At 42.9% G+C, this 13,376-nt stretch overlaps 1 protein-coding gene across 2 annotated transcripts; it reads left to right on the top strand.

Moving 5' to 3' along the window:
• The first annotated feature begins 16 nt into the window (after window positions 1-16).
• GRPEL2 (GrpE like 2, mitochondrial) lies at window positions 17-12,826 on the top strand. Of its 2 annotated transcripts, XR_006701496.1 has the most exons (6): window positions 17-147; window positions 2,919-3,072; window positions 4,070-4,151; window positions 8,180-8,613; window positions 11,773-12,090; window positions 12,653-12,826. XR_006701496.1 is itself a non-coding variant. In XM_045437553.1 (4 exons), exons 1-4 carry the CDS (start codon window positions 71-73, stop codon window positions 8,542-8,544), a joined length of 678 nt encoding a protein of 225 aa, XP_045293509.1. In that variant the 5' UTR covers window positions 17-70; the 3' UTR covers window positions 8,545-11,385. The 2 variants fall into 2 exon arrangements, 1 of the variants encoding a protein (XP_045293509.1); XM_045437553.1 differs by lacking the exons at window positions 11,773-12,090; window positions 12,653-12,826 and having other exon boundaries at window positions 8,180-11,385.
• The last annotated feature ends 550 nt before the right edge of the window (window positions 12,827-13,376 follow it).

Here is a 13,376-nt window from a genome sequence, read left to right as displayed (position 1 = left end):
AGGCATCTAGCGCATCTCGTCATTTGGAGCAAGTGCGCTTGCGCTGCCTCCGTCAGCCGGGTTCGGGAATATGGCCGCGCGGTCAGTGTGGGCGGTCCGGCGGCTGGTGCAGCGCCTCCTGGCCTCGAGTGCCGCGTCCGAAGGCAGGTAAGCGAAGCAGGCCGCGAGTGGAGGGTTGAGGGTAGTGCGAGACGAGCGAGCTGGAAGGACGGTTGTGGGCTGGAAGGGCGCGAGCTGATCCACCAAGCTTCTCGGCTGCTCCGATCGGGCGCTCACGGCCCCATTCTACAGAGAAGGAAACTGAGGCACACAGTCGCGCCTTCTTGCCAGGCCAAAGAAGGTGGGAAGAGCGGAGGTCACGTTCCTCGGAGGTGGGAACTCTTCAGCCCCAAGCGTCGATTGAATTGGGGATGTACCTTTCCCGGCCTTTACTCCCAACCTCCCCAGCTAGAGTGTCCGCTGTTAAATTGGAATTCTCCCCGTTGACTCCCTGTGTGCCTCTGGGCCAGTCCCTTCCCTATTATCCCGGCTACCCTTTACCTGTCGGTAAAAAGAGGGCGTTGGACTTGGCCTCTCCAAACGGCCCTTCCACCTGCTCCCCAGAGTCTATGAAGTTCCATTTGCTGCTGCTTTTCACCATCGGCTGTGGCACCTTTTATCGATCACTTGTCATGCTGATTGTAGAACTCTATGGGTAGTTCTTTTTATTCTCCCGTTCAATCGAGAAAACTGAGGTTTAGAAAAGTTGAGTAACTTATCCCAACTCAAACACTCCATAATTGTGGAACCCAGCCCCAGATTCAGGGCTCTAGAACCTGCTCTTTTAATTAGTGAGCAGCGTTAATTCTCAGGAACGATTCCGTGTTTGTTTCTTCCTGAGAAAGAATAAAAAAGAGTGAATTGGGGGATGAGTAAGGTTGGACTTCCTGAAGTGTAAATTAAGCCGCGGGGTCTCCGGGAATTTCACATAACTATTCGTCACCTTTTTATCTTAACACACCTGACCTAGCTAGCACCCTGCCCTAGCACCCGGGTGTGAGGTTGAATTCAAGGTTTCCGGCTTTTTTTTTTTTTTTTTTTTTTTCTTAAGTCTTTTTGGCAGTTTGTGATGTAGGTACTGGCCAGAAGAAGAAAAGTTTCCTTCTGATAAAATTTCCCCTCCATTTCTGAAGCAGAAGGAATTGAGGGGATCAGCCTCAACTCTCTTCTTCAGACTTGGGCTTTGGCCATATTCTCTCTCTCTTTTTTTTTTTTTTTTGGCCATTTTCTCTTTAAACTGGCCCTGGGAGTATTTTGACCTAATTTCAATTGGATACATGTAGGTTTGTTAGGGGTTTGGGAGAAAGGAGGTATTTCACCCTGTGTGATTTGCCCCAGATCTATGGTGATCATATTTTCTGAACCAAAAATGGAGAAACCATATATAATCTGACACCAGATTGTAAGAGCAGAGCCCAGTCCTGGCCTGGAAGGAAAGTCTGGAACATAAAAGTCATCTTGCCCATAGCTTTATACTGAATGTTCCCTCTCCCTTTCTTGACGCAAACTCCTTTTCCCCCTTTATTTTTTCAACGTTTTTTTTTTTTTTTTTTTTTTTTTTTTTTTTTTTTGGGACAGAGAGAGACAGAGCATGAACGGGGGAGGGGCAGAAAAAGAGGGAGACACAGAATCGGAAACAGGCTCCAGGCTCCGAGCCATCAGCCCAGAGCCTGATGCGGGGCTCGAACTCACGGACCGCGAGATCGTGACCTGGCCGAAGTCGGACGCTCAACCGACTGCGCCACCCAGGCGCCCCTCCTTTTCCCCCTTTAAATCTTTGCATGGATGTCACCCCAGTGACTGCCCTTCATTATATGCCAGTTTATACACGTAAACTGTTTGTTTTAAAGACCTCTGTGCTCTGGGTTGATTTTTATTGATGATTTTACTTCAAGTCAAATTATGAGCATCCAGGAGGTGTAATGGAAACTTCCTTGAAGGAGGAGTCAGAACTGCTACAATCCAAGATTTATAAAGTAGCCCCTGCTCTAAATGTCTTTCTTTGTAAATAACTGTATGTCAGACATTTGAGCTGTACCAAATTCCAGATTACAAACATGATTGAATACAAAGATCTGTTTTATTCACCTGTTTTTAGTGCACCCCCTGGAATGTGTAGTGTTTTATAAGTAATTGACGTGATTTTACAGAGAAGTGGGTTCCCAACTCAGAATTTCCCCTAACACAGGTTTTATTCCATAAAAGCCTTACTTAAGCACTTGCGGTCAAGAAAGCTTTAGAATTCTAGGCCTAACTCCAGTTTGACACAGTCCCTTTACTAGGCTTAATTTTCCCCATTTGTGAAATGAAAGATTGAACCAGAAATGTATGGCTTTGTGTTTTGAATTCCTGCTTCTGATATTGCCCTGCTGGTTTTGGGTATTAGAACTTGGTTTACTCTTGCTGAGTTTTGTGTCCCCACTTCTGGCTGTTTCTGCTGCCTTGTGTTCAGTACCGTGGTTCAGCTGAATACTAGCTGTGTGATCTTAAGCAAGTCATAAGCCTCTCTGAGCCTCAGTTTTCTCATTTATACAGTTGAGGTGATAATACTATTTCTCTCACACTCTGTGAGATGAAAATAAAACCCGACTTAGTAAGCCCTTTGGGGGGGGGGAGGGGCAGAGAGGCAGAGAGAGAGGGAGACACAGAATCCAAAGCAGGCTCCAGGCTCCAAGCTGTCAGCACAGAGCCTGACGCAGGGCTCGAACCCACAAACCATGAGATCATGACCTGAGCCAAAGTCAGATGCTTAACCAACTGAGCCACCCAGGCGCCCCTTAGTTAGCCCTTTATAAGCAATCGCAGAGGGACTGACTGAGGGCACTTTGGCTTTTTGTGATAGCATTTTTTCATCATGTGCCACCTCCCTCCCCCTTTAGGGGATGGCTGCATCCTTTCAGCACCGCCACCCAGAGAACTGCTGGAGAGGACTGCAGTTCTGAGGACCCTCCCGATGACCTTGGGCCCTCTCTTGCAGAACGAGCCTTAAAGCTTAAAGCTGTGAAACTGGAGAAAGAAGTCCAGGACTTAACAGTGAGTAGATCTTATCTGTTCTTCACATCCTCTCTCTGGTTTAATATCTGCATAAAGTTTCATGTCAGTTTTTTCAATTAAATTTCCTCTGATTGGCTCTTTACCTCTCACCCCACCTCCACCCTCTTGCTAGGTATGTTAGGCAAAATAGTGTATAGTCATTTACAAACCTGTTGTGTCACAGTACTTAGATACCTAATGTTGTGGTAGCTTCAGAGGAGGTACAGTGCCTGGCATGTAGTAAAACTCTAGATATTTTTGAATGAATGACGTCGCTTATCATTTTACTCTGCCGATCAGACTGCATCTGGTATACTGTCCCGGTACTGGGTTGACAAACACACTTTGAGGGTGATAATTAGAGTAGTTCCAAAGCAAGACCACCCAGAATAGTGAGGAGGTAGGAAAGCATGTCTTAGGAGAGCAATTAAAGGAATCAAAGATTGTAAGAATGAAAGAGGAAGAGGTTAAAGGAGCTAAACATACCGTTGTCCTAGAGTTCAGTTCAATGAATGAAAGAGGGTGGCAGTATTGGCTGAGTGTGAAAAAGGAAGCTTTCTCTCAAGATAATGAGCTTGAAAAGCAAGTGTTCAGAGTAGGAGGCTAAATGACAGCCTGTCAGGGCTGCTATAAAGAGTAGGTTCCTGGGGCGCCTGGTTGCCTCAGTTGGTTGAGTGTCTGACTTATTTTGGCTCGGGTCATGATCTCACGGTTCGTGGGATTGAGCCCCGAGTCAGGCTCTACACTGATAGCACGGAGCCTGCTTAGGATTCTGTCTCTCTGTCTCTCTCTCAAAATAAAGAAATAAACACAAACACAAGAGAGTAGCTTCCTGCCTTGGCTGGGGATTTGGAGTAGTTGATCTAAGATTCCTACAGTTCCTCATTTTTTTAATAAAAATCAGTCACAAGGGTGAAGGTTGTAAAGGTAGCAAAAACACTCTTTTCCACCAGCAAGCATGTTTTCTGATCATTTTCACTTTGCTTTTGGTGTTCAGATGAGATACCAGAGAGCTGTAGCTGATGGTGAAAACATAAGGCGGCGAACCCAGAGATGTGTAGAAGATGCCAAGATATTTGGTGAGAGATTTATTCACGATAAAAATTCAAATGCCTTTTAGTTTAAGGATGCTTCCTAGCAGTTTTGCAAACTGAACATAGTGAACAACACAGCTGCGTCCTAAACCAGTCCCTACCCTGTTCTTGCACCCTTGCCGTATGCTTTCTGAAATGTTTATTGGGAATGTTGCCATGTGAACCATTTGCTACAATAATGCTTTGCTTTCGTTTTGACCAAAACCTGTGTTATTTTATTTTTCAAGCACGTACGCGTGACATCCTGGGCCTTCTACATTCAATTCTGTTTAACTCGTTAATGAAGAAGTGAATCATTAAGATGTTCAGAGGAGAATCCAAAGAGCAAGATGCATGAGTAATCAGGCATATTAAAATTTTCTTGGTAGAAGCAAAATTACTCTAGATCCATAGAGCAGTAATCAACTGTATCTCCACCAGTTTTCACTACTATGGGCAATAACCATTTGCCTTACCATTAGTATTTACAACTTACTAAGTTATAAAATAACTCAAAGACGTATGGAAGCAGATTAACTCTGGAAGTTATGCTAGATTACATCTGTTTTTTCATTGATGACTGAAAAAGGTTTTTTGGTCCAATTTAAAGTCTTTCTTGGGGCTCCTGGGTGGCTCAGTCAGTTAAGCATCCGACTTCAGCTCAGGTCATGATCTCAGGTCATGATCTCACTGTTTGTGGGTTCGAGCCTCACATCGGGCTCTGTGCTGACAGCTCAGAGCCTAGAGCCTGCTTCGGATTCTGTGTCTCCTTCTGTCTCTGCCCCTCCCCCACTCCTGCTCTGTCTCTCAAAAATAAACAAACATTAAAAAAAATTTTTTTTTTCTTAAGTCAGAGGCACCTGGCTGGCTCAGTCAGTGTAGCATGCAGCTTTAATTTTGGGGTTGTAAGTTCGAGCCCCACATTGCCTACAGAGATTATTTAAAAATAAAATCTTAAAAATATATCCATATGAAGGCTGCACATTTAAAAAATATAAAAAATAAAGTCTTTCAGAAGTATTTCTCTGAACACACAACATCTTGTTCCAGATATGTTCATGGAACTGTTAGTAGAGGGCAAATCTGTGATTACTTGAGATGCTCACAATTTCATACAGACCATTGTACTTTCACTGCACATAGAATAAAGGTGCTTGAGGGGCCCTTGGGTTCTTTCTAGTACAATCTTCTCTTATAGGTGAGCTGAAAAAAATTAATTGGTGACAGATAGAGGCATGAGTCCATTGTCTCCTGACCGCCAGTCTATTATTCATTCCCCTGTATCACATTACCTCCTGTTCTCTTCATTTATCTGCTGTTTGTGCATAGGATTCGCTTCATTCCTGTCCTGTCCATTCATTCCCCTATTCAAACCCTAGTGCTTTGGCATAGCCTTCTGCTTCTCATTCAGTGCTATGGACATCACGTTTCAAGGCTTTGAGTATTAGCTAAGGACTGACCCCCAGATTGTATCACTGATAATTTCATCCACGTTTTAGTGTCTTATTTCCAACTGTCGGGACAGGGCTTAGCAAACTACAGCCTATAGGCCAAGCCTGCGACCTGTTAGTCAATAAATATAGTTCTGAATTTCATTGTTAAAAATTAGGGGAATTTATTGTCTCTTTTGTTAAATGATCACCTACATAAGATCCTTGGGTTTTTTCCGTCTTGTCCCACAAAGCCTAAAATATTTATATATGGCCCTTAATAGGAAAAGTTTGCTGACTTTGAGCTACAAGGAATTTCTGTAGCAAATAAACCAACTGTGGTACCTGGGGAAGACTTCTTGCCTGCTTGAGGGGTGCAGGGTAAGTTGTCTTACCAGAAGTCAGGCTGTGATGAGTTTGGAACGGACTTCCATCAGTTTCCTCAAGACTTGATAAGGTTCCTAGGAACAAGCAAATATTTAGCTAAACCATAAAATAGTTTGGTAATCTATTAATTTATGGGGCAAAATGTGTCTAGCAATATGCCTGCCACATAAGTCATTTGCCTGGATCATTTCCTCCTAGTGGCCAGGAATATTAGAAAAATTGAAGATTGCTCAGGAAGTCTGGAGGTAGAAACACACTAGAAAGTTTTTAGTATGGAACACAGCGTGATGACTCCTTCCAGGGATTGCTTTGTCTCAATAACTCACCTTCTCTTAAACAGATCATAAAGATTCTCCCCCACCCGCAAGAAATGATGTAGACACCAACTTCCTTTTGAAGTAACAATAATGAGAATAGAATCGGAGTGTGGACCCCACACTATATAAACAAGAGAACCTGGGCTTCTGTTTTCCCAAATGCTTACAACTTGATTGAACGGAAGCCGGGGTTCTTTGTACCATGTTAATGTACAGTCAGCCCAGAAGCTTAGAACTTTCAAAATTCTATTAGAGTGTATGTCTTCTTTTAATAGTCAGGGCGTGCTTTGGATACCCCTGGTTGATCTTTATGAGACATTCTTTTCTCATTGGTGTTCTGATCTAATCGGCATACTTCTCAAGCCTTCGGCTAATCTCTTCTACCTTTTCAACTGATTTCATTAATAGCCATTAATATTTACGGCTGCCATCCCTGATGGAGGTGAGGGAGGTATCTTGTGGTACTCTGATCACACCAAGTCTGGTTCCCTGGAAATGCCTCCTGGTTTTACCCTTTTCCTCTCCTTCACCTCCTCCTACTCCAGACCGGGTCACACCAGCTGATTCCTTCACTTGGCTCTCCTATTTCTTGTATCTTCTCTTCCTGCCCATCTGTCATGCCCCCAGCACCCCAGATCCATTTTGTATGTTAGTATTAGACTAATTTGAATCATTTTATACTTGTTTTGCTCAAGATACTGTAGTGAATCTCTGTCACCCAGAAGTTAAAGATAGAATCCTTACCTCTGTCAGTTATTCTTCTAGAATCTAGGCAGTAAGTCTGGGGAATCTCTTCTCTGTCATCTCTTATTGCTTCCCTGTGGCTGAGCTTCCTTTTTATCTCTGAGTACAGTTAAACTGTCTATCTGTTATGACACATGGCCTTAAAACTGCCCCTGGATTAAAACCAGAACGGAGTCTTTCACCCTTACCATTGCTTTGCTGTTATGATAGATACCTGTAATGATGACATCCCTCATCATTTCTGTAAGAAAAATCAAGATGCGGCATTGGGAGTAATGAGATTTCTCAACAACTGAGTTTAGTTTCAGAACAGTTTCTGTGACTGAAAAGGTTAAGCAAGTTTCACGGCCCATCTCCAGCAAGTATACGTAACTTCGTAGCAGGCAGTTGAAGACTCACCTCACCTACGGAGTATCTTACTTTCCTGCTCCTATTTCGCCGATTCTCAATAACCATTCTTGAATCTCCCTTAGCATGGTCTTACCAAATAATTTTTGTATTATTGCCCCCTGCCCCATGACATACTCATGTCTTACCCCTATTGAGAATGCATGCCTTAGCAAAATTGAGACGTGAGAATTTTCAAAATGTACATAACTCAATGTTAAAGGTGAATAGCAACAAAAATACAAGAAGCATTGACCAGGTTTTTATTCAAAGTTTATTTATTTTTTTGGGACAGAGAGAGACAGAGCATGAACGGGGGAGGGGCAGAGAGAGAGGGAGACACAGAATCGGAAACAGGCTCCAGGCTCTGAGCCATCAGCCCAGAGCCTGACGCGGGGCTCGAACTCACAGACCGCGAGATCGTGACCTGGCTGAAGTCGGACGCTTAACCGACTGCGCCACCCAGGCGCCCCTGACCAGGTTTTTAAAAGACAGGCTTCTGATCTTCCCGTGTGTGGTCTTACTTAGGTCTTAGATTCTAACCATCTTCCCCATTTCCTGGTAGGCTTCCCGGTCATATGCCTTCCCAGAGGAACACTGGTTTGTCAGTTGGGTTCAGGTGGTAATTGTTGATCCCTGAGTCCTGTGTGGCAATCTTCCTACTTCTGGGGTGCCCAGTAGGCTAGCCCTTATGTGGGCCTTCCCCATACCCCGCCCCCAAAAGCAAAGTGATTTCCTCACAAACAATAAAAGTGTGTGGTTTCTCTAGGAATTCAGAGTTTCTGTAAGGACTTGGTAGAGGTGGCAGACATTTTGGAGAAGACTACGGAGTACATTTCTGAAGAAACAGAGCCTGGGGACCAGAAGCTCACTCTGGAGAAGATCTTCCGAGGGTTATCACTTTTAGAAGCAAAGCTGAAAAGTGTGTTTGCCAAACATGGCCTAGAGAAGATGACACCCATCGGTGACAAATACGACCCTCATGAGCATGAACTCATCTGTCACGTCCCCGCTGGCGTTGGGGTACAGCCCGGCACCGTGGCATTAGTAAGGCAAGATGGCTACAAGCTTCATGGCCGCACCATTAGACTTGCCCAGGTGGAAGTGGCCGTGGAGTCTCAGAGAAGACTATGAAAGGACCGTGAGGAACTGGATGTTCTCCCAGAGTACAGTCACCTGTGTTTCCTTTATTTATTAAACTAGGTTTGTATTGTACATGAGGTACTTCATGTGATCTGTTTTGGATTTAGTCATATTGGCTTTATTTCTAAAATACTCTACGGATTTAATGTGACCTATGCGGTCTCATCAGAAGTCTTGCCATTGGGCATTTGAACAATGTGACAAGTGATCCTGTGGCCTTTGTCCAAATCTGTTTAAGGAAATTATTTTAAAATTGGTACTCTGATGACTATCAATTGTAAATCTTTTTAAAAGATGGAAACGAGGATATGTTTATGTATTTTCAGCTAAATGTTTAATGGTCTCTGTAACAGGAATTATATAGGATCTGTTATTTCGTGGGAAAAGGAGATGGTAGGGATTGATTCAACGTCTGGGTACTTAGATGCTAAAGCTTTATAGAGTTACATGAATTTAGATCGTTTGGGTTGATTTTTATACACATAGGTTTTTTTTTTTAGGACTTCCCCTTGTTATTTTTCTTTTAGCCACCTTTTGTCCTTGTAGTCCCCACCAGGTGGGCCATATTCACACTCATTGTCCCTTTCCAGTTCCCGTTTACAAGGGCTAATTAAGGCCAAGGCAAGACTTGGAAGGCAAGGAGTATCAAGAAATTCAAGACACGAGGTCCCTTTCAAGCAAGTATGACCAAGAAACGTTGTGCTGTCTTTGCTGAGTTACCTTCAAATTTTCAGCCTCCCTGGGTATATAATCATTTCAGGGTAACTGAAGCAGCACCCATAGCCAATGATCCAAGTTGGTCTATATAAGTAATTTACCTACAGCTTTTCTCTCCACTAGCCCTTAAATCTTCCACTTCGTCAAATGTGCTTTATCATCCTTTATTAGATTATGCAGGGAGGTGGTCAGGACAAAAATAGGTTCCTACAATTTCTCATTTCATTTAGTTATGCTGATTTTTTTTTTTTTTTTTTTTTTTTTGGTACTCACAAATCACTACCTCTCTCACACTGATAAACTTTGTTTTCTAGTTTTTGTTTGTCTTATGTCACATGTATTAATATCTAGCTGGAGTTAGTGAGACTGTGTGGTTTTGTTAGTTTGTTTGTTTGTTTTTTCTAGTCTTACTTATACCTGGTGCTCTGTAACAGATTTGGTCAGTAAATAAGTGAATGAATGACCTATGAATCAGACTTTAGAAAGGAGGTCAGTTATGGATTTGTAATGTTAGAAGAGGCTTAATGATGATCTCATCTCACCCTTTCAGCTTCTTAAGAATGAAGACCTCTTTTAAGAACTGGACTCAAAAATGTCTAAAACCAGTAAACTGAATTTCTGTGAGGACTTGAATAAGGAATAACTAGATACTAACTTTAACCATGTAAGCTTCAACAGTTCTGTAATGAACGTGCAAGTGTGTCCCCAGCAAACAAATGTCGTTGGAGGTCCAGATTGCATGGGTTCCGGTTTTTAAGTCAGTTACCCATAAAGTAAATCCATTTCTAGAACTTTATGACCCCATTCCGTGGAGTGGTAAGAGTTATCCTCTTAGACATCATAGATGGTTCTAGCACACTCCGCACATATCAATAAAACCATCCCCCAATGGGCCCTGCCATCTCCACCAGAATTAGACACTTAAAAAAAAAAAAACAAAAAAAAAACAAGTACATGCTTTTAAGAAGCAAACAAAAGACTGGTATAAGATTTTTCAAACCAGAACCGCTTTCTGCTTTCCACTAAGTACGTACTATAAACTTAATGAGCATCTGAGTTCCCAATAAGAACTGGATTTTTTTGCCTTCATTCCTTTGAGATTGACCGATGGTGACAAGAAAAGGAGCCGATGACAATTACCTAGGCTTTCATGAGTTACGAGCTGTCATTTATCGGTGATTTAGAATCACCATAATTTTAGGTATGGCATGTTCCAAGTACTTCAAGAGTTTTCTAATATTCCTTGCAACCTCCCATTTTAGCAAGTAGATTGAGGAGAATTTTAGATTTTTTTGTTATTCAGTAGTTACGCAGACTTAAAAGTGTAAATTTAGAAGATGGGGCTATAACAGTAAGAATCTCAAAAAGTTGGGCTTTTGGGAGCCAGAGCAGCATAAGAGAGCAGTGGCTCTGTAGGCATTGACTTGAATGTAAATCCCAGCCCAGTCTGTCACCTTGGGCCCCAGTCATCTCACCCTCCAGAGCCTGCTTCCTCGTTTGTACAATGATTACAATTCTCTCGCAGTACTGTGAGGATTGGATGAAATGTGTACACTGTCTACTACAGTAGGCCCTCAAATTTATTTTTATTACTTTTTATTATATATGTGGTTTTGCCTCTGTTTTTATAGCTGCCCTAAAGTCTAAGGAAAAGGGAAGGCTGGTTAAGTGATGCTTTTCTATAAAAAATTGTAGTTTAATCAATCACAGTGACTTGTTTTCCTGCCAGCTTCATTTTTTTCTGTTGTTGTTGTTTTTTTTAAACATAAATCCACACTTTCAGACTGAAGGAGCAAGAAAATTGTGTCAGTGCTCTTGTTATTTTCATCTTGACGGGAAAGCAAAAAGACATTGTAGGCCTGCAGTTGTGTAAGGAAGCTTTGGCTCACTTGAAGAGGGGATCTTGGTGTTTTAGTACGTACAGTCTAACAGTCTACAAATCTTTTACAGATTTTCTTCACGGCCATAAGGGTATCAGTTTGATACTGATAAATTAATTGGTGCTCTTTCATGGCAAAGGATTTGATAAGTGAAGAAAGGGTCTTGAACACTGAAGCAAATTAAATAGGGATATTCAGAAGCAACTTCAATAAAACCTGAGTTGATGTAACCGCAGATCATGTGTTTAGTGTGTTTGTCTGCCTAAATGTTGACATTATGGCCACCGCATTGATTGTAGACCCATCTTGGTGATGCACCGTTGAGGTTCCTTGAGATCTCACAGCAGCCCAGCTATGTGCATGCAGTGAGATGCAGGCATCACACACCCCGCCTTGGGGTTGAAGCCTTACCTGTTTTCCTGCCTCCTTGCCTTGCTTCATTCTGATTTCTCCGTATTTCTTAGATCTGGACTCCTGCTTCTGCCTTCCTCTCTGTCATTGCCTTATTTTCTTATGCTTGTTTCTTGGTTCTAATTGTATTATCTGCTTCGGCCGCTTCACTTGCTAGGCTTCTGATCCTCCCAACCAGATTACTAACATGTGGCCTCATTCTGACTTTCAGCTTCCACGAGTTCTTGCCAAGCTCTACCTGGCTTTGTCCATACATCTGCTCAACTGGTTTGCACATACCTGGCCTGACTGAGTGGCCCTTCACTCTTAGAACTCAGCCATCAACTTAAGAGCAAACTGAAGGGCTTGTGAAGTGGAACGGGCCCTAGCTGAGCTTTCAGCTGAGAGCCAACACCGTCTTGCCAGGCCTCTTGGGGAGCCATTTGGAAAGTGGATCCTCCAGCCCCTAGTGGAGCAGTTCCATCTGATACCACATGGAACAGAGATGAGCTGATCGGAGTCCTGCCCAAAATGCAGATTTATGGCCAAAGTAAGTGATTGTTACTTTTAGCCACTAAGTTTTGGGGCAGTTTGTTATGCAGTAATAGGTAATTGATAGAGTCTCCCAGCTTCACTTCCAGCCTCACTAGTTTTGCACCTCGGCCACCAGAATTCTCCCTCCTTGCTTTTACAGCTCTTTTGAACTTGTCCCACAACTTTGGTGTGCTCACCCATTATCAATGGGTTTGTTGTAGGATGGAAAGAACTTCCCAATAGGAGAAAACACAGCTAAAGTTTCTAGAGTTCACAAAGACCTTAAAATTAAAAGCAAAGTCGAGTCAAGAAGTTGAATTTTCGCGGTACCTGGGTGGCTCGGTTAGGGATCCCGCTTAAGCTCAGGTCATGTTCTCATGGCTTGTGGGTTCCAGCCCCATGTCAGGCTCTGGGCTGACAGCTGGGAGCCTGGAGCCTGCTTCGGATTCTGTGTCTCTGGCTCTCTACCCCTCCTCCACTCCTACTCTGTCTCTCAAAAACAAGTAAACATTAAGAAAAAAAAAATTTTTTTTAAGTGTTGAATTTTAGCTCCTCTCTCCTTTTGTCCACCGTCGCAGTGTGTGTGCGATTGACTGTTCTCACCATGTCTTCTCACGAGACTTTCAGTATCAAGTGATTCCTGGCCAAGGAACAACAGCAGAATCGTCCCATTCTCTAGTGGATTTGGATGAAAACTGGTAATAAAATACACAACTCCAAGAGGAGACATTAAAGAACCACACTGGGTCTCTGAAAAAATCCCATGTTAGATGGCATACATATTTATGCTGCATGAACGTCATTTGCTCATATCCTATCACTGTAAACTTCTCTACTACCTGAACAATAGACATGTTTTATTTGGAGAATGATTTTTCTCTGTTCCTATGCTTCTGCACCAATAGATTGGTTCAGTAATAAATATGTGAGAACTTTTTTTGGAACAAAAAAAAAGTTGAAATTTAAAATTAATAAAATTTACCCTACTGTGAGAAATAAGCCCGCTGCCCCAATCAAAGCGGGACATGGAGCCTCAGAGCACAGTGAAGCGAGGCTTTAATGAACGTTCCTGCATGAGCGGGTGTGTGATGAAGAGGCACACTCGGAGCAGTTACAGCAGGCAATTTATCTCCTAGCGTGCAAGTCCCTCCCCTGATTCCTCATTGGCTGAGCACTACAGAGGTTACAGCCTTACCGGAAGTGGCCTATGCCCATGTAAGGCAAAAAGTAGTCTGACTGGAACAAATGTACATTCTTTGAGGTGATGAAAAGATTTCAGTTCTTCCGCACATGCTCATGGCA

Source organism: Leopardus geoffroyi, chromosome A1 (genome assembly GCF_018350155.1).
Source record: "Leopardus geoffroyi isolate Oge1 chromosome A1, O.geoffroyi_Oge1_pat1.0, whole genome shotgun sequence".
NCBI lineage: Eukaryota > Metazoa > Chordata > Mammalia > Carnivora > Felidae > Leopardus > Leopardus geoffroyi.
This window is presented reverse-complemented; position numbering and strand designations above follow the sequence as displayed.